This window comes from Carya illinoinensis, chromosome 6, assembly GCF_018687715.1.
Source record: "Carya illinoinensis cultivar Pawnee chromosome 6, C.illinoinensisPawnee_v1, whole genome shotgun sequence".
Classification (NCBI taxonomy): domain Eukaryota; kingdom Viridiplantae; phylum Streptophyta; class Magnoliopsida; order Fagales; family Juglandaceae; genus Carya; species Carya illinoinensis.
This window is the reverse complement of record NC_056757.1, coordinates 2050496-2076814: the sequence shown is the minus strand read 5'-3', so window position 1 is coordinate 2076814 and position 26319 is coordinate 2050496. Positions and strand designations below refer to the sequence as shown.

At 35.2% G+C, this 26319-nt stretch overlaps 1 protein-coding gene across 1 annotated transcript; it reads right to left on the bottom strand.

The window, feature by feature from the left end:
- Window positions 1–464: 464 nt before the first annotated feature.
- On the bottom strand, window positions 465–24795 carry LOC122313657 (probable cyclic nucleotide-gated ion channel 5). The gene is made up of 12 exons (XM_043128833.1): window positions 24645–24795; window positions 22649–22797; window positions 21574–21991; window positions 20815–21078; window positions 19457–19749; window positions 18702–18813; window positions 17854–18123; window positions 16611–17010; window positions 12313–12428; window positions 11766–12143; window positions 1138–1419; window positions 465–1085 (listed from the first exon to the last, which is right to left on the bottom strand). Exons 2-12 carry the CDS (start codon window positions 22684–22686, stop codon window positions 729–731), a joined length of 2928 nt encoding a protein of 975 aa, XP_042984767.1. The 5' UTR covers window positions 22687–22797; window positions 24645–24795; the 3' UTR covers window positions 465–728.
- Between the last annotated feature and the right edge of the window lie 1524 nt (window positions 24796–26319).

Genomic DNA, 26319 nt, shown 5'->3' with positions numbered 1-26319 from the left:
TATATAGAAAATGAATTGCTAATTCAATGTAGGGATTGAATTTAGATGAAATAGGTAAATGTAAAAAAGTGTTGGTACTAACCAAATTTAAAGATGAATTTAGCCAAACCAATACTGTAACAAAGGGGCACCCATAGTGGGTACCTCTTCACCTTCTCTTGGGGGTTATGAAGTGGCTTAAAAGCCACTTCATGAGACTTGATGGCTGACCCTTAATGGCCAGCCGGAGGTTACACTTAGAAGAACTATGTATAGCCCTTCCCCATTTTGGATGAGACATTGGAATCAACGAGCCCTCTCTTTCTCTCTAAAAAGCTTCTCTCTAATCTCGGGATCTAGGCTGTAGAATATGTGGATATTGCTTTGGTATATTATCACATAGCACATTCCACTATCGACAAGATGATTTTGAATGATTAACGACGTCCGAAAATCTATGAAACAACCACACTAAATCCAAGATATTTTTAAAGAAGTAATATTGCTTCCGTCATGTACTTTGATCTAATATTTGTAACATTAGTTTCAGAGCAAGATCGGTTGTTCCCGATTTAAATTTTGCTGGCATTGTTTGTTTGATAAAATCTGTTTGAAATGCACTGCATGTTGAAAATTTTTTTCCCGAGTGCATGAAGTGATTCTGACCATACCACCATGAGAGGTGGTTCGTACTGGTTCATGGGACAATGCGCACCGATGCACGCTGCCCAGATGGGCACAGTGAGATCTCACTTTCCATGCCGCTCGCTACGAGCAGCACAAGCCACACAAAACGCCGCAAGTTGTGCTGCGCGATGAGCAACACCAGAAGGTGCTGCGCGACAGCAAGATCCACGCGATCTAGGTGTAACGTCGCGCACCGTTTGGGTGCTGCCAGGTGCTGAGTCCACCACCACAACGCTGTGCTGTCCAAGTTTCTGCAGGCGTGATGTGCGTTGATGGCTGATGGTCGGTGCAAGCTTGCATGGCTGTCCCAGACAACCCACCTGCACGAGGTGCAGCGCGGACCAGTAAGAAGCGGAGAGAGGACGCACCGCCATGGTGCTGCGAGCACCCTGTGGTGCAGTCGGAAGCGTGGTGCTGCGTTCACCACCTGCGCACCACCTGCGCACTGCAGTGTGCGCAGGTGGTGCTGCGAAGCGCACTGGTGCCGCGCGCTCCACCCTCCCAGTGCAGGGGTGCTGCGCGCACCACCTGCGCAGCACAGAGGTGCTGCGCGCACCACTGCTCCCCACGGAGAAGCCGCTGAGGTGCAGCAGCGCACCTGGTGCGGCTGCGCAAGAGGTGCTGCAGCGCACCTGTTGCGGCTCGCACCAGGTGCTTCGCACACCAGCAGCAGCTGCGTCGCGCACATGGTGCAGACTGCAGAGCGCACCAGGTGCAGCGCACGAGGAGCCCAGCTTGAAGGTACTCAGGCCGCTACAGTGAGCATGGTGCTCCGGATGGTGAGCTGTAGGGGACCTTGAATGGTGGCGGCAGCAACTGCAAGAATAAGGAAGATATATTTTTTTTGACAGGTTGCTGGAGGAAGAAGATGAAGGTGGCGGCAGATGAAAAAAGAAAAAGAAAAAAAGAACATTTGTGTTATGCGATGTTGCCCTACTTATGAGGAAGAAGATGATGTTTAAAAACATATGGGCTTAAAATCTCTTTTGGGCTATTGAAATGGTTTTTGGTCTGGATTTAAAACTGGTTTGGGCTTAAAATTCAGATGGGCCGAAAATAATGTGTTTAAAATTTTAGCTTGGGCCGAATTGTTTTTTTCCCTAATGAAATGGACTTGGCCTTAAAGTTTGTTTGTTTTTTTTTTATTATTTTATTTTAAATCTGACCCATCTTGATTTGTTTTAAATCATGTTGAAAACTTATTTTTAAGCTGTGGCTGTAAAACGAGATGGGCTATTCGTTAATTGTAGCCCAGTCTTTTTTAATGAAAAAAAAAGAGCTGGGAGTCCGAGAGGGTGCAGCCCATGGCTGTTTTTTTTTTTTTCAAAAAAAAAAAATATATTTGGGTGGTGATTTGAAGCCAAGACCTCATACACAAAGGACAATGAGCTCAACAATTGGGCTAGAGCTTAGTGTTGGTAAGTTTGCTAACTTTATTTATTTATTCAGCATGTTATTGTGGCATAAAATATTTCACTGAAATATTTTTGCATGTTATTATGGTTATTGAATTCATATATGCCATGATATTATGAAATGTTTGTTAGGCATTTTATTTTACGTTATAAATTGCCTAGATTATTATTTTTTTATGAATAATAATTATTTGGTGAAATGTGATGAATTTCTTGTACATGTATTGTGTTTACATGTAATTGCATGAGTTTGTTTTATCACATTTAAGAGATAGTCATTATTTTTTTAAAATGTGATAAAATAGAGGATTAAGTAGCCTGAGTTTTATTAGTACATGCTTATGACTGGTTTAAACTGTTTTCTTCGATTTAGGAAGAAATTATTTTTGCATGTGACTAACTCAGTAGATTGCTTATCCTAGTGGGAGTATGGTTGAAATTTATTTGGAATTAATCTCTTATACGATATAAATTTGCGCAAAAATTAAGTTAGAAATTAATAATTAGACATTGAGCGCAAGAGATGTTTAGGAAGCATAACGAATTTTCAATCTTACGACTTGTATTAATTATTTTTGTTTTGATTTAGATTAACGCAGTAAATTTCTAAATGTGTGTGCAATTAGATGCGCATATGTTAGTAACTTTGAGATAACCGAGATGAAAGTATCGAGATTATGTATGTGACTTAAGTGTCTTATTAATCTCTTCCATGAGCAATAGCTGGAAACAATTAAGATTATTAACATGGTTAAATAGTCTTGGATTATCGTTATTAATGTAAAAACCTCTTAAAGATCTAGAGTAAAATTGGAAGTATGCGTGGGACTACACTACAATTTTTTATAGATGTTGATGGGATCAACTGTCATATAGAGCTAAACCACTATTTTGCCTTTGAGAATCTTATGGGTAATAATAGAAGTTGCGCATTATTTAAGGTAACGCAAAGATTAATTGCTCTTATTTGCGCATTATTTGAGGTTGAGCATTATAATCTTGAAACAACTCAAATTAACTCATGTATAAGAACATACTCTCTAAAACTTGCTAGTATGTCTGGCGAGTAAAAACATTAAAATTTGAGTATGCAAGAGTGTTGAGAACATTCTTGATCGGCACATTCATTTTAAAGGTTTTATCAGTACACCTCCATGTGGTATTAGCATTGGTAATATTGCTCAAATTTTATTTATCTCTAGTGAGAACAAGTAGGTTCTTGCATAAATATGATTAGGAGCACCCACTGAGAGTAATACCAAGCACCTTGGAGGTTTGCATGGTAATTGTGGCAGTCTGAATAATTAGGTATGACTTAATTAAGTATAAAAAATCTTGCTCGTGGTTGCATTGATGCAAGATAGGTTTTAGGCTAAGATAATTTTTTGCAAAGTTTTCTTTTCTCTCCTGTAGTGGATTGGAGAATATGAAAATATTGAGTAAGCGAGAAATGAGGATATATCGCTAGTTAGCAGCTAAAAATTCACATACTGCATTTGTTGCTCAAAGAGATGTTTTTGTTAGCGCTTTTGATGCAATATTAGAGAAGTCTAGACCTAATTTGATTTGAGACTTTTTAAAAGTAGTGGTGTTAGTGAGAATTCCTAGAGGTTTAGAAGTCAGATGGTCACTCATTGACTCGGTGATATTATTTCTCAGGTGGGAAAACTATATACTAAAATATGCCGTGGAGGCATAGGAGCATGGGTGTGAAGGTTAAAAAATTTAAGATTTTCTCGCTAATGAGAACCCTCTCCTTTAGTTAGAAGAGTCAAACAGAAAAGGCAAACATGAACTTTTTCTATATAGAAGTTCCTATAGATGTACAATAAGGACATGGAATAAAAATATTGTTTCATCATATAAATACAATTCTTTTTTTTTTAAAGAAAAATATATTTTCGGTTAATTTTTTTTTTCAAAATTGAAATCGTATGAGTTATATGATTAGAACAATTATCTCGCAATTTAATGACTTGATGAGAATGGAGTTCTAAATGAATTATGGAACAAAAACAGTTGTGGCCTTAAGTTTTGACTTGTTATCCTCAAATCAAGTTTATTCGCCATTGAGCTGGCTTGAGTGACTACTTTGTGCAAATGTGAATTCTATCTAGAGGACTTAAGCTTGATCATTTTTGGTTGAGTCGAGAAAATTACCCATATTTTCGGTGAGAGTGGGCTATTGTGTGTGTGTGTGTGTTTTTTTTAAATACTTGTATTTTGGAAAGACTTTTCATTATGTTCCATTCCACATTACCTGGTACCTTAAATTAAAATTTTTTTAGAAAAAGATTGCCGAAGATAGTGGGAGTAATTCAACAACTAGTGGGAGTATATCTTTGAGTTAAGGTGTACCATTAGTGATAGTGACTCCTAAAATTTATAGAATGTAAAGATCCTCATAAATAGTGTAGAAGCAATATATCAATATTATCTCGTCGTTTAGAGACTAGAAGAGAATATTTGTAATATGGCTCCACTAAAGTTATAGAATTCACATAGTAGGAACATCAACATAGAATATGTGATTCACTTTACTTATATGATCCAACCCGAGGTTGTTGATCGGTTTGACAAAGAAAAAGTGGAGTTGATAGAGGTATAGATCCGTCTTTTGGCACTAATCGAGTTGCCTTTAGATAACCATTGATCACACATTTATTGAAGTTTTTCCTGAAATAGTCAAATAGTTGATTCTCGTAGGAGAATTAGATGATTAAGTTTTTTGTGATGTTTAGGTGCAAGTACTGTGAGCGCATGATTGTTACTTGTACTGTTTTGGTACAAAAAGCAAATGAATGTTGCTAGTATTGTTTACATGTGGCCTAAACGAACCATCTACTCAAATATACCCAATATACCTAATTGTTTTTATTAACGACCTATTGAATAAAGTGGGATTCTTTGAAAGTTGTTGACGGTTTTTAGAAAAACGTCTCTAATGAGAGAGATGATGATCTGGTTGTCTTAAATTATTAATTGTCGCCTAATGAGAGATTTTCCATACTATAAGGTGATGGATGTAGGTTTGTGAAAAGTAGTTAAGACTTTACGTCTTGTGAGACTATGTATGAGAAAAACAATTTCTAGGAACTCTAGTTCAAAATCCATAGATAATTAATGAGATGAAAAATACTAAAGAATCTAGTTTTATCTTGTATACAATTTGGTGTTTCCATTATGGTTTGCTCATGGGAGTTAGAGGTTGAGATCTTATTAGAGGGTAAATATGGATTACTTGATTAAGTAAATTTGTGATGCGATTGTCGTTAAAAGTAATGACTAGACTATTGTGATTGTCTTTGTGGGCAAAGGCCCTAATCGATTTACCCTTAAAAGAAAAATAAATGATGGTTATCTCACATGCTTTTTGTTGAGTACAAGATATTCATATGAAACCTTGAAATCTCAAATTTAGTATTTGAGATCACATTAAAGATTCTTAAAAGTCGCATGTAGGATTTGCTTTCTAGAATCTAAAGATTTAAAATTGTGAGTTTGACCTCAAGGAGATTCGCGATGAGTCTTCGCTGACTTCATGGTTGTGTTAATGACTTTTCTATATAAAAGTAGAGTCTCTTGGAAGGTGTATGTTTTGGAAAGTTACTATACATAAGAATGCGCACGGAGAGAAATGGTCCTAAAACTTCACTTGAGAGTTGTGATTTGATTTTTTTTTTTTTTTTTTTTGTGATTTCCATCCATCATGGTATTGCTCATCATGCACGTGACATTGATGTGTTTTAGGATCATGTGGCATGGTTGGAAGCATTTTTATTTTTATTTTGTAAGCACACACATTCATCATAATTTTAGTAGTTATGGTGAAAAAGATATGTCAACAGGTTTAGATCGACTCACTCACACTAGCGATCGCCTTTGGCGCTATAAAGGGATAGTGAGCAAAGATGAGACAATGTGTCATTTGGAACTTGTTTAGAGAAAGATAAGTTGTAATACACATAAAATATGTTGCCTTAGTGGGAGCTAAGATGAGATCTAAGGACCATATATGGTTACCCACAATCCATGTAGCCTGTGGTTTAGCCAGATGCAAGATCCTCTTTGGCGCTTTGGATAGTGAGCAAATGGAGAGGCTCGGGTTAGGTGCTGAGATAGCAACTACACTTAGATCTGTACGGTGTATTGAGATAAGATATACGCTCTTCCTTTGAAAAGAGAATTCCACCGTAACATGTATTTCATATTACATGTGCTTTAGCGACCAACAGTAAAGGTGAGTAAATTGATCCCTATTTCCTCACTGGGTGAGTCCTGAAGGTCATAATTGATTACCTTAATTTATTTATGCCCTTAGGAGACTTTTGACTATGTCACAAGGTTGATGTTTTAGTGTCAGCTACTTTGGCATGTTATCTATGGCCATGAATGATGCGGTCTAAAGAGACATTGCTGAGAAAGCGACTGAACTGAAACTAATGATATGAGGGCAAAGGGAAGACTATTTGGTAACACATCGATAATGGTGTGTACTCACTGCCGTCAAGTTATGTTGCTTCTTAGGAGTTGCGATGTAACTGTGAGTATATTATGTTTTATGGAGATTGAGTATTACTCTGAGTCATTTGGACTCGAGAGGGATTAGGGATGCTTAGTTTGATGTGACTAAATGAGTCGGGGTATAACAAGACACTTTTAGGGATGTTGTTATGCTGGTCTTCTCTCAGAGAGATTTGGTATAGTGCTCCCATTTTTCTTTTACAGCTGTGCTCGATGGTCGCACGGCCTATTTGCCAATAAGAACAAGATTGAGAACATATTGAGAAATGCAGACCTGGAGTCTTGCCCACTATGTACGAGTGAGAGATGTAAGAAAGGGGCATCCATAGTGGATACCTCTTCACCTTCTCTTGGGGGTTATGAAGTGGCTTAAAAGCCACTTCATGAGACTTGATGGTTGGCCCTTAATGGCCAGCCGCCGGTTACACTTAGAAGGGCTATGTATAACCCTTCCCCATTTTGGACGAGACACTTGAATCAACAAGCCCTCTCTTTATCTCTAAAAGGGTTCTCTCTAGTCTCGGCATCTAGGCTGTGGAATATATGGGTGTTGCTCTGGTATATTATCACGTAGCACATTCCACCATCGACGGGATTATTTCGAACGATTAACAATGCCGGAAAATCTATGGATCAACCGCACTAGATCCAAGATATTTCCAATGAGGTAATATCGCTTTCGCTGTGAATTTTGATCTAGTATTTCTAACAAATACCAATGATCTTACATGTGTCGGGAGTGGGAACTTAGTTTCTGTCTGGGTATGCGCCCTTGGATTGCTGTTGCATATTTAGCCCCTGTTACAGTTGCTACTGTTATATTCATGATCTATCCAATTGCTAACATTCATTGACTGAAAGCTGCCGATGCGAACTTCAATGATTGGATTCCCACCTTAGCCTCAGATTGGGTCTAGCTTGGAAGTTCTCGCCATAAATTTGTAATATTTGGTTTGGTCTCCAAGCTATGCCAGGATAAAATATAAATTAAATAATTAAATTTTACCAACTTTATTTTTGTAATACACTTTTATGAACCTAGCTAGCACTTCTTCTTTCAAAACAGATCTCATTCAAATAAAGTCACAAATTGAATATAGTCCAATACATCATATTGTAAAGTCTTTTTTATTATAAAGCAAATGTGATATTGAACCGGCCGATATCGATTTCTTGTATTTTCACTGCCAGCTGATCGGTTCTCCACCAATTCTAGCTAGTTCCTAACTTTAGCAGCCGGTTCCGTTTGTTCTTGTACACCCTTATGGGCTAATCTGCCCTCTCGTCCAGACAAGCAGGACCACCCGCTTGCAAATAGCAGTAGGGGCGGGCAGCGGGGCCCCGAAACCCGCAGCCCCGCCCCGTTCGCCCCCCCCCCCTCGCATAGGGCGGGGCGAGGCGTCTACACCGGTTAGGGCCGTGTTCCCCCTTCGGCCGTTTTTCCCCCACCCCGCACCGGTTATATATATATATATATATATATATATATATATAATATAATATAACCGGATACCCATTAATGAAACGATGCCATTTTGTGGTGGACAAAACGGTGCCGTTTCATTTAGTGGGTTAATAATTTAACCCACTAAATGAAACGACACCGTTTTGTCCACCACAATTATTAACCCACTAAATGAAATGGCACCGTTTTGTCTACCACAAAACGGCTTAACACTTTAACCCTAACACCCCCGATCCCACCCCCCCAACCCCGGTCCCCTCCCCTCCCCTCCCCTCCCCTCCCGAGTCCCCCTTCGGCCTTCGCACTCGCACGAAACCCACTCCCGTCGACGCCCCCGTGTTCCCTCCTCCCTCTCGCAACCAGTCCGTCCGCCGCACGCTGTATTCCCTCCTCCCTCCCTCTCGCACGACACACGACGCCGGATGCACGGTAAATTTTCTCCTCCTCTTTATTTTTTCTCCGTTGATTTTTATTTTTTTTGAGTTTTGATCGGAGATTGGAGGAAGGATGGGGTTGAATCAGAGATGGAGGATGGGATTTGTGAATTGTGTGCTGTGGATTCGTGTGATTGTTTCGGATTGGGATTTTTTCGGATTTCATTGGATTGTTTTTTTTTTTTTGTAAATTTCATTGATACCCGATTGAAACCCCTAAATCAATTTAGAGGTTAGGGTTTCGGATTGGGATCCTAAATTAAATTAATCTGAAATCCTAATTTGAATGAAACCCCTAAATCAAGTTTTGAAACCCCTAAATTATTAATTTTTATTTGTTAAGATGTGATTTTAGACTTTTAGTTTATGTAAATACTAACTTGATTTTATTTTATATATCATTGGTTTGGATATTGATCATAAAATATTTTATAAATGAATATAGTTGTAATTAGCACTACTCATATTCTAATGCTCATGAGTTGAACATGAAGTATCGCCCTACAGATAATATATCAAGACAGTAGGAAGAGACTAATAATATATAATATAGAATTGTAAAAATATGGAATGACTCATTAGAGTATTAGCAATGGATTGGCCCAGATTTGGTTAAGCAAAATTCGTCTATTATCACACTTTTTGTCTTTTGCTTATTCTACTCAAAACTTAATTCTATGTTGAATTATCCATTTAAACTCTAAATAAAATATTTTATTTTAATTATCATAATTTATAATGCAAGTTTTATAGATATTTTTATAATTAATAATGTAACGTTTATATTTTTTTATTCTAATTAAACTATTATTTTTTTGCTTATATTTCTAAAGCAAACCAATCGATTGTTAAAAAAGGTGGATGCGTGAGTCATTGTACATCGATATATGTTGAACTTGAGCCACTAGTTTAAATTTTAAAAGCTCATATGGCTGTTGGACTCTTTAAATGCATACCACTTTTAAACTTAATTGGCCGTACCACTATCAATACTATTAAAGACAGGACATAAGCTAAAGTTATTTTTTGAAAAAAAAAATAATTTTAATTTAAAATAAATTTATAAATTGACGTGATTAAATATGGAACATTAAATTTATTTTATTAATTTATAAACTTAATTTCATAGAATTTCAATATTTGACCAAACACTTATCATCTAAAAATAATTGTGCAATTTGTGCCTCTAAAATGAGTTCATGACCCCAAGGATATATAATATATAAATATATATATATATATATACCCAGATTGGCCCAGATTTTTCTATCCCCAAAAAATAAAAAAATAGATCTCATTAATACTATAAAATAATTTGAATTTTATATATATTTTTTTAAAATAAGGTCAGTTTCTTTTTTTTTTTTTTTTATAAAAACCTGTACGAGACTTATCTATTTAGAGGTTATACAAATCATTTCTATACCTCTAATTATTCCGGTTTGCATCTTTTGGTAATGACTCTGGTCTCGAATGTGCTTCCAAGTGTAGAAGTGTCAAGTTGTATCAAAGATAAATCCAGGATCGTATTCTACAGGGACAAAGGGTTATCAAAGCGTATAACAGATTTGTGAGTAACAAATGAATCTAGAATGAGAGATGAAAATAAAATTCAAATGCAATGCAAAAAGATAATCAGAGTTGAAATTAGAGTTTCTAAAAAAAATAAATTAACGAACACTTGGGTTGGGCATGTGACTCTCTTTATTTTGGATTCTAGATAATTTTCTCAATTAACAATCCAATCAAGGCATTGCTAATCGGAAGATAAAAATTTAAACTCAAGTTTTTGCAATATTTTCCTAATAGATTCTCTACTTTACTAGTCAAACACACATTAACAAACAACTGAGAGAGGCCTTGATAGTTTTCAAGCTTTTGTTGTGCCTTACGTCAACAACAAAACAAGAGCAAGAGCCGCAATCTATTTTCAATTTAAATCTGACTAGTAACATAGTAAAATTAACAATTAACAACAAAATATTGCATCGATCTAGAATCCAAAACAAATCAAGCTTCGTTCCACAACCCAAGCTTCAAAAATTAGCTACACATGATAATTCTAACAACAAAGATTAATCTAAGCAAAGCCATAAAAAAAAATCTGTGAGAAGAAATATAAATAAATAAATAAAACCAGAAGCTCCATGCCAACTCAACTAAGAACTTTAGGAAAGAAAACTGGGCAACTAAAAAAAATAATAAAACTGAAAATGAGTCCTCTGAAATAACAACTGAAAAACACTACAACGTAAAGCAAAAAAATTGAAACCAGCGCCGCAAGGCCACCGACTCAGAAGAAAACCTAAAACTGCCTTCCGTCCAAATGAAAAAGAAGAGAAAATGAATAAACTTCAGACTACTCTACTCTGCTCTATCTCTAACGAAAAGCAAAGTGTAAGACAAGGCCAAAACCAGCCGGCTATCTTACTAAAACCAAAGTAAGCTAAGAAAATGACATAAAAAAAAACTACCGTCGAATGAAAAAAAAAAAGCAAGAATGAATAACACTGTCTGAAACGAAAATAAGTGCAATAAGACAAGGCAAGCCGCCTCTGCCGAAACGGAAAAAAAAAAAAAAGAAATAAAAGAACACCTAAAAAAAAAACTGGCCAACCAGCGTCTTAAACGAAAGAAAAGAAATAAAATGAAGCACTCTACTCCGGTCTGCTACTAAACAAAAAAAGAAAGAAAAAGAAAGGTCTCCTCTGCTGTAGTCGACTCCCCCGAACGAACATGAAATGAAGCAGCAAGAAAGATAAATAAACTGCCTAGCGTTCTGCTGTAGCCGAATGTTTCTACGTGAAAACAGAGTGTAAAACCTATCTGCTGCTGTCTTCAACGTGCTGCCTCATAGATGCCAGCGTGATCTTCTGTCAAAGTTGAGGGTCAGCTGCTTCTTTCTTTTTTGTTTCTTTTGCTGACCTGCTGCATGTGTGCTGTCCATGTGGTCTGAATGATGCTGCATGTGTGCTGTCCATGTGGTCCGAATGATGCTGCATGTGTGCGTTGCTGTGGTCCGAATGAGTGTTCTGTTGTCATGCATGTGTGAACTGGTCTGCTGTATGGTTGCATTTTCTGCATGTTTACTTTTCGAATGAGTGCTGTCCGAACCACATGCTGGACTCCAGCATGTTTACTGCATGTGTGAGTGGCTGTGTGCTTTTCCTTGCTGCAGGTTCATTACATGTGTGAGCTGCTGTGGTCCCACGTTTTCTGCATGTGTGAGCTGGTTGTCTTGCAATGTATTGCCCAAACTACCCCATGAAAAAGGCAAAAAGGATCAGAGTTGCAGAAGTTGCACATGTTGTATGCCAAGTAACAGTCACGCTTGCAATGGCCGCATAAGAGAGTTCCTTGAGCATGTGGGGAAAAAGCATTAGATGATGCTTTTATGCGATGAAGCGCCTGCTTATGCTGCCTTATGAGGCGTACAAAAGAAATCTTGATAGCACGCTGAGAGACTACATCTGTGGATGGATCACCAAAATTGTCTTGTTTCGAAGACATGAGTAAAAGCATTGCTTCATTACAAAGGGGTTCCTCGTATGATATTATTGGAATCTTCTTAAGAAGAGCATAACGTTCCCTGGCCAATTCCCCCATTGGAAACCAATCTGCAGTTGCGAAGTTTACTGCCTATCCACAATTAAAACCATGGCTAAATCCTGCATGATATGCTCTAGGAAAGGTAATGACAAATTCCCCTGGCACTTGCACAGCCTTATAGACTGGTACATGATGTTGTAACAAAATACTTGGAAGAATCATTGTGGTTTTTTTTTTTCGGAAAGCAGTTCAAAAGCACCATCCTCTCCATTGGATGATAGGATATCTCGAGCCGACTACCACTCAGCTTAAAATTCTTGCACACCTCGCTCTTTGTGCTTTTCTCGATTCTTCCATTTCTCTTCCAAACCTTTCCTGTTATAAGAGGAATAAAATTGAAATATTTATTTTCATGTGAAATAATTGCATTAAAAATCTTCAAAAGCACTAAGAATATCATAATTATCAATTGACTCAAGTATTGTGATCTATTGCATAATTAAGTACATAAATCATTTTTTTATTAAACAATTTATTCACTTAAATAACTTAATCATGCAGTTTTAGCGCTTCATCAGGTAACATAAATGAGGGGCCTAATTTGATTGTCGGGTTTCGGATTGGAACTCCAAGTTGGGGTTCCAATCGAGAACCCAATTATTTTTTTGATGTATTTGGTTTTGTATGCAGTTTGCCCTGATTGTGTTGGATTGCACTTTGATTTTTTTTTTTTTTTTTTTGTTGGAGAATCAGAAATGTCTTCGGATTTCAGTGATAGCTCGCCTTCCCCAACCAACACTCCTACCCTAGAAACTAACACTACTCCTACCCTTATAACGAGTACACCTTGCCCTGCTCCGAAGCGCACTTTACTAAACCAGAGGGTGGTGACCCCAACAACCCACAAGCTAAATGTAATCACTGTGGGAAAATGTATGGATGTCACTATAGGAAACATGGTACATCCCAGCTGAAGGTCCATCTAGAGGAACAATGCAAGAAGAGTCCAATTTTAAAATCCTTAGTAGAGAATGGTCAATTTAGACTAGATTTTAAAATGGCGGATGGGAGTAGTGGGGCCGGGGTGCCAACATTGAAGGGGTATACGAAGTATAACCCTGATGAGTGTAGAAGAAAGTTAGCTCGTATGATTGTCATGGACGAGCTACCTTTTCAATTTGTGGAGGGTAAAGGGTTCCAAGAATTTGTCCAAAATTTGGAACCGAGATTTGTACTGCCTTCTCGTCACACTGTGACAAAGGATATTAAGAAGATGTACCTCCATGATAAAGATGTTTTGCTGGGCCAATTGGCGGGTTTTGTAGTTTACCTCACTACCGATACTTGGACTTCAATCCAAAATATGAATTACATGTCGTTGACTGTGCATTTTGTTGATGCTGATTGGGTTCTGTACAAAAAATTATTAAATTTTATCAAATAACTGATCATAAGGGTGAGACGATTGGGAAGGCCTTGGAGGCCGCAATAAAGGAGTGGGGGTTGGAAAAAGTTCTGTCTGTGTCAGTTGATAATACGTCGTCTAATGATGTCGCATTGGGATATCTAAAGAATTATCTTAAAGATGCAAATAAGACATTCTTGGGTGGTTAATACTTGCATGTTAGATGTGCTGCACATATTTTGAATTTAATTGTGGCTGAGGGGTTGAAAGATGTTGATGACTCGGTTGCACGAGTTAGAATGGCTGTGAAATGGGTGAGGTCTTCTCCTTCTAGATTGGAGAAATTCAAAGTTGCTGCAAAGGCTGCGGGCATAACATCGAAGAAGGGTCTTTGTACTGATGTTCCTACCAGATGGAACTCAACCTTCTTGATGTTGGAGGCGGCCCAAGAATATAAGGCAGCCTTTCAATTATTGGGTGATGAAGACATCCAATATATCAAATACTTTGATGAGCACGGTGGATCACGAAAGTCTAATGATGATGATTGGGTGGTAGTTTCTACTTTTGTTGATTTTCTTGGATTATTTTACGATGTCACATTGAATATATCTGGTTCTTTGTACCCTACATCCCATGAGTTTTGTCAACAAATATATAGGGTAAAAGGGTTCCAATGAAAGGATGAGGGGGATGGTAGTGAGCATGATGCTAAAATATGACAAGTATTGGGGAGATTTGACTAGAATGAATATTTTCTTATATGTGGCTGTTATTCTTGATCCCCGTCTGAAAGTTTTAGGCTTGTTATATGGGTTGAGACTTGTTCACGATTAGGTATGGACTGAAATTATTGGTGAATTGGTCCGAGATACCCTGAAAAAATTGTATGACGAGTTTATGGCAATTAAGGGTGGTACTACATCGAAAACACATGCACTGACCCCAACGCCTTCTACAGACACCGTCACCGGGCCTCCTACAAAGAAGCGCAGAATGCCGTGGACTAAGACCCTCGCACAGAATCCCACACTAGTCCATCAATCTACGGAGGTCGTTTTTGAGTTAAACAACTATTTGTCAAATGATATGGTCCAAGATGATAATGATCATTTCGATATATTAGGATGGTGGAAGAATGCCTCAAAGAAATATCCCATCATTTATGAGATTGCCCGCTGTATTTTGGCCATCCCTATTAGCACCGTTGCCTCAGAGTCAGCCTTTAGTACCGAAGGTCGTATATTGGATCCTTTCCATAGTTCATTATCTCCTACAACTGTAGAGGCATTGATATGCACACAGAGTTGGACGATAGGAAAGGATATTCATGTTCTGTATATTTTAGATTTTAAGGAGACCGATGAGGGTGGTGATTAGTCTGGATTTGGACCATCTAGTAAATGTTTTTTATTTTTTTATTTTAATTTATTTATGTTCATTTCCATTTCATCGTTATTAATTTTAATATTAATTTTTGTAGTAACACATGAGACGTCTAGCACCTCTGCAACATAAAAATGTGTTCAAGCCCGGGCCGCCCCAACTGTCACACCCCTTGACTCAAAGACAAGCTACAGCTGATAAGCCTCTTTAGAATATTCAATTTTTAATTATTTGTTCGAATTTTGTATTCAATAATTTGTAATATTGATACAATGTCCCTTGGACACTTTTATGTTTGTAATTTTGTAATTGTTAAGCCTTTCAATTTTGTAATAACTTAGTTATTATTATTAGTTTATTACATATTAGACTCTTAGACTAGTAACTTTTATTAGCCATAAAATCAATTATCATTCATAACACTTTTTTTTTAATCTGGTTTTTAAATTTTTTTTTCCTTTTTATTTATAATTTTATGGACTGAAAAATGAAAATGGCCTACAACCTTTTTTTGGGCCAAAAATACATACTTGTGGGCCATTTTGGCCCATTGCTGAGGTTTCTGGGCTCAAGGCCCAGAAGGGAGGGTGCGGGGGGCTGGACGGATTGCCCTCCCACCCTACCCTGTCATGCTGGACGGGGTACCCCGCCCCCGCACACCAGGGGCGGGGGACGGGGGAGATTTAATCCATCCGTCCCATGTGGGAGCCGGGGGGGGGGGGGGGGGGGTCTACCCCGCACCGTATGGTGCGGGTAGCACCCCTAAATAGCAGGGCCTGGTAGTGGAGACAAAAATAGGCTCCCTGCCCAGATAGGTGCGAGAGCCAAAGGTCCTGCTATTTGCCTCTGTAGGCCGAGTAGCAACCCTAGGAGCATGCAGTACTATACATGAATCAAAATAGAGGCTAGCATGGGTTAAGTACTGGAAGGGTGGTCGACGACTTCGGAATGGATCTATATTTTTATTCATTTATTTGTTCTTCTGTTTATAATCAAGTAGCTTACAAAAATAAAATTCATTAATTGTTGAGCCTTCTGGATTACAATGTTGCAATGGCGCGAACATATTGTCTACCGCATGAGCCGCCCGACCTGATCATTTGTACATTTGAGATGCAGCTGCTTTATTTGCTTCTATTCATTGAAGCTGCACTTAATTCTAATTAGGTTGGAAAGAACTCAAAACATCGTACAACAGTATACCATTTCTCCAAATGATAAATATAACTTGCACCCTTAGAACATCAGGGATTTTGTACTAATTTAAACCAAAAATTAAAACTACCAAAACTAACAAATCGCATCATCAAGATTCGACCTTGATCAATTGATCCTTTTCATCTATATATGTTAACAATTATATTATAACTGGATATATAATGGTTCAAAGTATGCAAATACAACATCCAACAATTTGAGGGTGCGAGTCTACTTTTTTTCCTTCCTTAAATTCATGATGATGTGCAGCAATAGTTAGCGTGCTTTCATTTATTATTAGACAAATATTATTCATTTAAGGTTAATTCCTAGTCTTGTAAGTCTGTAGCGCACTCAATATGGAAATCAAGCGACTAGCAATTTAATTAATGACTTCAAAAGAGTGAGTGCAATATTAATCCACAACATAATACAAGCCCTCTTAAACAAACTATATGTTGTCTTTCGATAAAGAGCAAGAGCATCTGATAAAACTAGATTAATTATTAAATGATACCGTGATCTAAATTATTTGGGGAGCTGCTGGCGGCAGTGACTGCATAGCAAACTTGGTATCTTTTTGAAGTACGGGATGGATGGAGTGGTTGAGTCGCCGCCACACTCTTTGGATGGATGTGGCTGAAATATATCATTGAGGTCTCTAGCCGTAAGACGAAAAGCTTCAACTTTTGTCAGACATCTGAAATTCTTTTCCGACGAGGGAGGGTTGGATTGTTTGGGAGATGCCAGCACCCATTGTACAAGATTTTCTCCGATGATTTCACATTTATCAGGACACTCAGTTTCATAATCATGATTACTTGTACACGTACACACAATTCCTTTTACTACGAAAATCATCTCATTCAGTGATTTTCCCTCCCCAACAATTAGACGGTTCTGTTTATACTGCACATGCTTGAGACGCTTATACAACAATTCTTCACTTACGTTTTGGAATATTGGCACCTGCATGCTCACAAACAATTGACAAGATTGATTAATTAATTAAATATTGATGAGATAATATATACCAACTTCTACGAGATGGACATCGATCCGTGCATATTAGTACTCTTTTCAAATCAAACATGAGGTCAAAGCTAAAATAGACTTCATGCAAAATTGAGCGATCATACTTATCACGTGGTACATGTAAGTGGTTTATAAGTTAACTACCTAAAATGAAAATTCAATTAAAGTATTTCTTAACAGTAGTTGGCCTGGTCTACTTATATATGCAGAGGAGACGAAAAATCTGTTAATAATATGGAGATAATTTGTGAAAAATAGTGAAAAATTATTTGAGTTAAGATTTTTATGGAGTTTTAGAAAAAGAGAGGAAAAAAATTATAAAGTTAAAAGATAGTTAGAATATAATTTTTTAATATAATTTTTATTTTTGGATTTAAAAAAGTGAATTATTTTTTGTTTTATTTGAAAGTTTAAAAAATTTGTAATGATTAGATAATAGTTACATGAAAAAGTTGAAAATTTGAAAGTTTGAAATTGAAAAATATTTGTGTTTGAATAATATTTAAATATCGAGATAAGACAAGAATGTTTGAAAGATTTGTAAAACCAAATGAGGCCTTAGTATGATTCAGGATGAATGTGTCATTGTAGCAACGATATTTCTCAATTAAAGCTAACTGTAACAACAAAGTTGTAACTAAACCACTACCTCGCTCTTACTATCCATTCAATTAATTTTGAAACAATTTTTTATGGACAATAACTGACGTTTTCACATGAATGATTTTTTTCCATTAAGCATAAAAATTAAAATGAGGCCAGGGGATCGAAACTCACTCTTCTTAGCAGGGGCAAGCAGAGATTGATCTTAATCAGTCTTTTAATCTCTTCGGAAAAATGAGGGAATGGATTCTCTGTATCAAAAGCATTGTTTTGATCTTCCAGTTTTGGTGTCACATAGTCCATGATCTTCTTTTTTAACTCGTGATCAGTTTTGACCATAGTGCTTATCCAATTCTTGATGGTACTTAATTTTTCCTCCTTGTTTTTCAACCACTTAGATTTGATCTCATCCAACTCGTTAGATGCATCCCACTGCATGTATATCTGCCACATCACAATTAAGTCAATCAGTTTGTAATTAAAATTATACTCATAAATTACAGATCTAAAGTTATCAAGTCCATTATGTAATATTCTTACTATAATTGACTAGCCTGCATCTTTTATTAATTAATAATCACCAAAGATAGAGGTTTTATTACTTGTTAAAATGATTGAAACTCAAGTTTACAAGATTCTAACATGTGACGCTTTTTAAATAAGTTGGAGGAAATTTTTTCCAATCTAGCTAGTTTGGAGGAAGATTCTGTTTATTTAAGGTCGACAAGATTTTCCTGATCAAATAAATTAGGTAGGAGAGAATTACGTACCCAACCTAACTATATACAAACTAACAAATCATGTAACAAAAATATATATCAGAAACCATCTTGCCCGGCCAACACGTACTTTGTCAAACCAAGTGTCCCTAATACCAAAGAAGATTATCATTAAATTTATGCCTTCATATGTGAGCAAACTTTTTTAATAAGTAGGTTTAACATATAGAATATTCAATTGAAATTCTAACATATTCATATATACACAGAACCTATTCATAATGGAAATAACAAGACACCAACCTGAAGATTTCCGATAAAGTATAAAAACAGAAGCAAGCCAAAGATCGAAATAAGAACTGTGAAGCAGTTTTCCCAATAATAAGTACTTGTTTGAAGGTTTTGACCAAGTGAACTGCAAGATTTGAACATTGGAACCTCCATGTGTGAGTTAATAACATCAAAACCATGGATATCATATGCTCAAAATAAACAAGCAAAATCTAAAGCTTGCGATCTAAAACGCGGCTTGATGATGAAGTTGATAGAAAGCTTGATGTGAGTTAATAGAAAGCTGCTTAATTGATGAAGTTGCTTGGACCAAGCTGGTATGTAACGCTTATTATTCGGGACCTATTCTAATAAGAACAATATTAATTTTATGATAATATTCTAATTATGAGTTTTGCTACATACAAGCACAGTTGCACACAAATTTGTGTAAAAATACTGATTTATTCATACTTAAAATTTAAATTAACACTATTTTTAATAAAATTTACTTTTTGACCAATCACATCATATTGGTGCACAGATTAGTGTATAATTATGCTTGCAACTATATTTTTTTTTTCTATTATTTCTTTTACTTTTTTCAATCTTTCTTCTTATTGTGGAATAACCCAAATAAGTATGATATGTGTTGTACGTTGTAGATTAGTGACAGCCAAATAATAGAACCATACAGTTGGCCCTGTGCATGTTAGCTGAATACAGATGACAAGTATCATAAAAACAAGGTATTTCGAAATATCATACATATGACAGTTTATACGAACCTCAAATTTCGCAGGCCCCACCAGAAACAAAACATGGTCTTTCGCGGAAAGTCCATGGACGATAGTATACCAGATTGACGGGCATCTTCGAATATTCCAAAATCAAAGAGAGTGGTATTTGGGTTTTCTATAGAGCAGAAGTCATTTAAAAACGTGTAATTTCCAAAACCACTAGTACCACAGTCTAAAGAAATACCCTTGCTACATTCATTAATATCACGCTCACAGGCCAGCTTGTACCAGCACGTGGTCTCTCGTTGGATGGAGAAGAAGTACCAACAGGCACCCAGTGCCTGATAAAAGATACGTACCAATATTTCATCGATCTCTTAATTAATACTGATTAGCGTAATTAATTAGAAAGCAGTGGACAATTATAGATCATGAAAATATGAAATACATGGACGAATTTAAGGGGGTCGAGGGCCGGGTGCTGTTCCCCCAAAATTATGACATTTTTCATTAATTTAATCAAAAATTATGTAAAAATAAAAAATAAAAATAGGTGTATAGTATACTATGAGACATGAGATCAGTTGTAGCTTCAGACTATATAATAATCCCATAAATCCGTACGTAAGTCGATATTACAATAGTTTTTCTATGTGAAAATTTAAATAGAAGTAGTCGAAGACGTGCTAATTCTATCTTTTAATTTGTTTCCAATTTTTTAATTGGATTTATTCTGTTTATATATGTACGTTTAAATTAGTTAATTTTGAATATTATAATATGAATATTGTGTCATTTTCTTTGACTTTTATTTTGAAAACTTAAAGTTGAACAATATGAACAAGCTGGTAGCCAAGAATTTGAAATTATAAACCTTGTTAAGACTATGTTTCAAAATAAAAATCAATTAAAATAAATTTTTTCAGTTTTTAATATTGTTGAAATAATGTTTCAAAATAAAATAAATGACAACTTTCTTATAAATTATTTGCTAGTCTATATTGAGAATGAATGTGATAATTAATAAATAAATAAATAATCTACTAATCATCCTCACACCACACATAATTGTTTTATTTTATTTTTTTCTCTTAGCAAATGTGTGGTGTATGAATGAAAAGTAGAAGAAATCAACTAGTTTAAGAAGAATAAAACTAAAAAATAAATAAAAATATGTGTGATGTGTTATGTGTGGGGATGATGAGTAGCAAATTAAGCTCAATTAATAACCTTCATTTATTAAAAAAATATTAAGATCAATTGACATATTAAATGTCTTAATTTTTTATTTTACATTCAAACTTAAAACTTACTATATTAGTCTATATACTAAATTTTTGTTATATACTAAATTTCTATATATCCTTTGACCCTCTCTTTAAATGATAATGATGAAATTAACTTACATGACTGGCAACAAGATACAGTAAAAGGTTGAATCCAGCTTTCATCACTACAAAACCTTTGGGTGGGATCAGATTCTTGTAGCTTTCTACATTCTCTTTAGTACTTCTTTTCCGTAGGATGATGGTCTCGTTGACTATTTTCCACAATCTGTAGATACGGAAAATTCTTGGCACATATTGCAAAAGAACAACTGCATTTAGGAATTTCCTTTTGTTCTCGATTTTTGAAGTTCTCATTTCTGAAAATATAATTGGCATTAACACCTGTACGTTGTTCATATATAAATATCAATACAAACAGATCATGATATGCATCTTCTCATATTCAAATAGCATCAACTTCTAACATCTTATATTTTATATCACATTCTCCAGTGTTTTGGTACTGTTCTAATCGTCTTGCAAATTGAGTTGGAGGAAGATAGATCAATGGAAGAAGTTTTTCTTCCAATCTATATATAATATATATTTTTTATGAAGTTTCCTTCAACTCAATTGAAAGGAAAAGTGATCTATTCATTACGATAATACAATATATACTTTCTTACTTGGGATGGGGTGACAGGGCCTAGTTTCATGACCCTTTACATGGTGGCATTGGGGCCCCCAGTCTGCCCCTCCTCTGATCCTTTATTTGTTATTTTTTAAAATTTGATCATTTTCTTAATATATCTTCCATAAGTTTTTAGTTTTTAAAATTTATACTAACAATATTACAAATGTTAAAGGCAGAAAAGTTTGTAATATTAGTAGCAGTACCTGGTGGACTGGAAGAATGCTGAGAATGTTAATCACGTAGTCTGAACGCTTCATGTCAGGGCAATTATTTATTTTTCTTGCAACCAGATCCCCAAGAGCAATCAAATCCAGGAACGATCGCACACAAATAACATTGATTTTCAAAATGGTATCTATAGCAATGCATTTGGTAGCCTCGTTGATGACAGGAAGATAAAAGAACAAAGGGTCCACTGCTATTGCAACTACGCAGACCACTAAAAACGCCACATCCCAATGGAAGTAATGGAAGCACCACGCCGGTAATTTGGCCGTTTTTGAAATGATTTTCTTCGTCAAAGGGTGATTGACGGCCTGCCCAATTGCCATTTTCATTGTTTTCTTTTTTTCTGAACCAGTATCATCATTCTTGGGACCTTGCCTCTCAATATCCCCGTCCCTGATCAGCACAACATATGTGTGTGTGTGTGTGTATATATATATATATACACAGACCAAAAAACATTACTGAGAGGTGCGCATGCATCTATATACATATATATATATATATATATAGTCAACATGATGACAAGTGCTATATATTCATTATTATTTTAACCATTATCATTACTTCATCTTTAATGTGTTATTAAATCATGATCAGTTGAAAATCATTTACTATGATCTTTTGTTATTTATCAATCATTTTATGTCACATACAACTCCGCATTCTTATAAATTAAAGGAGGTTTCAATTACAACTCAAATAATTTGGCTAAATCAATCTGTGGTATAAAATTAAATCTCGTCTGTCATTGAGTCTAGATTATTTAACAACTTCTTTAAAAAAAAATCTAAAAATTATAAGACGGATTGATCTATATTAATTTAATCTATAAAATATGCTAATAATTAATTAAAATGCCGTATTAATGATTCCTTCATATATATATAAAGAATCTATCGAAATACTTTTACATAATGACATTAATAATCAAATTAACCACGGTACAAAACTATGTACGTATACATAAACCAACACTTCACTTGGAAAATTATTTCAGGTAGCACTGCCAGATTTTAATTTATTTGCTTCTAAAATCATTGAAGTACGTACTTGCAAAAACTGAAGCATCTCATTACCAAACTCCTCATCTTGGTTATAACAACGTACACGGTTTTCCCAATGAAGAATCGAGACCTGAAAAGTTGATCAACCCAAGGAATTACTTCTTCCTGCACCACGAAAACTCGCAATACCAAAACCTGCAGAGAGGTACAAGTTGAAATTAGAATATTTGCATTTCATCGCACATCCTCCCCAAGTTTCGCCCTATAAGCTGAATTGATAGTTTAAGGCACCATGGTCGCAAAATTTCTTGTGCACCTTAATTTACAAGAAGTAATCAATAAAAGGTCTAAGGATGATAGGAACAAAGTTAGTGGCAGTGATGGCCCGTGCGGTGGACTACCAAAAAAAAAATATTTTAAATTCTGTTTTGGTGATCATTCTGGTTTAATTAAATTGGAACATAATATTTGGATACCGTACATTTCAATATAATTAAATTGGAACATAATATTTGGATACCGTACATTTCAATATAGCAGTTCAGGATTACCTATATATATACGTGGAAGAATTGAAAATTTATAAAATGAATATAAGTTGAAAACATTTAAAACATGAAGAAATATTAGAGTCCATATAATATTAAAGAGCCATAAACTTGAGTTGAAACACAAGTAAAACAAAGAAAAAGAATTAAGAATAATGCTACTTGGTCATCTGAAACTTATCACTCAGATGACCCTCTCCATGTGGTAATGTCATGCCACGTAGTTTATTAAAAAATAAAATAATACAACAAAAATACAAACACAAAAGAGGTAGAATATATATTTCTGTATAATTCCTCTTTTTGTATTCTTTAACACCCTTTCGTTTTAATATATATATATATATATATATATAAGAATATATATATATAAGAAACCACGTGTCACTACCTGGTAGTGCCACATCAAGAGAGTCATCTGAGCTGTAGGATTCAGATGGCCTAGTACTGGTAGTAACAGTACTCAAAAAATTAAGACATGAAAAATTATTAAAAATAATGAGATTTAAAAGAATTAGGGGACATATTCAAAGGTTCAAAAAAATTTTAACCGATAACTTTCTTTTAGATTTTAAAATCACATGAATGCCATATAGATTTGCAATTTATAAAAATGTCATCCAAACTTAATAAAATTATAAAATTGCAATTAAAACAGTCTAGAATGGAATGTAAACAGGAATTGGCTGAAACGGGCTTGAATTTGGAACAAAATGGAATATGGATGTATAGTGTACAAGGTACTAGACCAAAGCAAGAAACTCTGACGGTTGTTCCTGCATGCCAGAATGGAATGGAATTCTAAACTTTGTCAAAGAGTCCAAATTTGCATATATTTCGACTAAGATGAATGCTTTGGCCACAAAAGAATTTTATAAAAGTAAAATTACATACAAATATATTTTGACGTAAAAAGTTAGATTGTCATTTTAGTTTTATTTTAAATTAGAATTAATGTATCATATCAATACGCGAGTTCACTAGCTAATATATTTGTAGCGGCAGTACTTTTCTTCCACTAGTACTATCCATACAAAAAATATTATAAGAAAGCAATACACCGCTACTCTGATGTCCAGATCGACCAATTAGTACTATAAATCTATTGACTTGACGATTATCCACAATAATTATACATAATGATCGAGGAATATGGTACTTGAAGCAGCGAACGTTTCAACTCAACTTTTGGAAACAAGAATTAGCAAAAAAAATTCGAATCCTTTATTACGGAAGTTTAAAACATTAAACTTTAATCCGTTTCTAACGAAATTCAATAGAATTCCTCCTAATATACAGAAAAACTAAACACAAAGCGAACGAAAGTGGAAGAGAGACGCAAAAACCAAACTGGAACCAAAAGACCAAAAAAATAGAATCGAATTATAATGACAAAGTTGAAGGACAATCACTTGCATGGGGAGGTTCTGGATTGGCAAAACAAATCGATCATGAAACCGTAATAATAAAACAAGATCGATAAAAGAAACCCACCGGACAAGGAGAGTACGCTAAGAGTAATTAGACAATCAGGATGTACAGTACATGATGGAGAACTCCGTGGGGGGCCAGTTCAAGCTAGAAGGAAGATTTTTCTACTTCTTCGAAGAGAGAGAGGAGGTTCGAAGAAATTGGTGAGGTAGAGACGGGGCGCCCGGCGACGGGGGCTTATATATCCTTTATAGCCGAAAATTGATATTTATAATCTTCGAACATGCAAGACTCATCTACACATGTGTTATTTTAAAATAAGTAGATGCAGAAAAAATCATAAGAATTTGTTGTAGTGTGTTGAGTACTTGTATTTGTGGTATGGATTTTCAATCAGATATGTATAGCACATTAAAAAAAATATTTATATGATACAACAATTTATATAGATATAACATTTTCAAATAACTCCTGTAATGGATCAAATTATGATGTAAAATCCAATTTATTGCCATAGTATCTATATTTCTTTTATAATAATGCTTATTTTTCTATTTATTCAAAAATACAAATGAGGGTTGCGATTAATACTTGGTTTTAGGGTTTTAAATGAAATGTTGAATTCTTACTGATATATGGTATTCTAACTGTCACAAGTAAAGAATATAATTCTCTACTTTATTTAATTTCTGTCCAAGTTCTTCTAAGCACTTCTTCATCCATAGCAATTCCTTACTAGGTTCACTAATTGCAATATACTCATCCTTTGCGGTTGATAAAACAACACATTTCTACAGTTAGGATTGTCATGACATAACTCCTCCTAAAAAAGTAATCAAGTAACCTAAAGTAGACTTTTTGAAATCAATGTCACCAACTATACTAGCATCTATAAAACCATCAAACACACTGGTTCTCTTCCATTTAAAAGCAAAATATATTTAAGAGTGCTAATTTCTCATAGTAGATCTTCTTAACTAATTTTCTGTAGAAGGCTGACGTCCTCTAGTAGATCTTCTTAATTAATTTTCCGTAGGCAATTCTAAAAGAAAAAAAGAAAAAAATTTGCTATGCTTGTTGTTCTAGTCTTGTATTTTAAATTCCAAGTTCACCACTTTCAGTAGTATCAAATTATTCATCCAATACATCTCCCCCATATTAATCACACATCACAAAAGAAGGGAAAATTGAATCCATATCAAAACTCGATGGTAATAGCCAGACATGCATAATTAATTTAGAGTAGAAAATGAACCTGCACTTAAAGTTGGAGCGAGGAAACAAGAAGATAATTTAGATTAAAGCAATAAGTCATATATAGAAAGTGCCGTAGATCGATGCTGCATATATCTAATTAGGAGTGAGCTGCATTAATATTGAAGATGCAGAAGCTAGCAAGTTGTGAATATTATTAATGGTCATATGTCTTTATCTTCTGACAAATATATATATATATATATATATATATAATATTGAGTGAAGCATTGGCATGAGTCCATCGGGCCCTTTACTCAAGTCTTTCTTTAGCATATAAAGTCGTTCGTAAAAACCCATAAAAACTAATTAATTACTCCCAACTCCAAAGCCAGATAAACGTGTTAATTATTAATGTAACATAGGGAAAATCAAATGATTGAAAAATGCAATTTGCTAATTTACTAGGCCTCGTTTGGACAAGTTACTGTAAATTATATGCTAATTTGCTAAACCTTCAAGAAAGAATATACAGATCAACCGA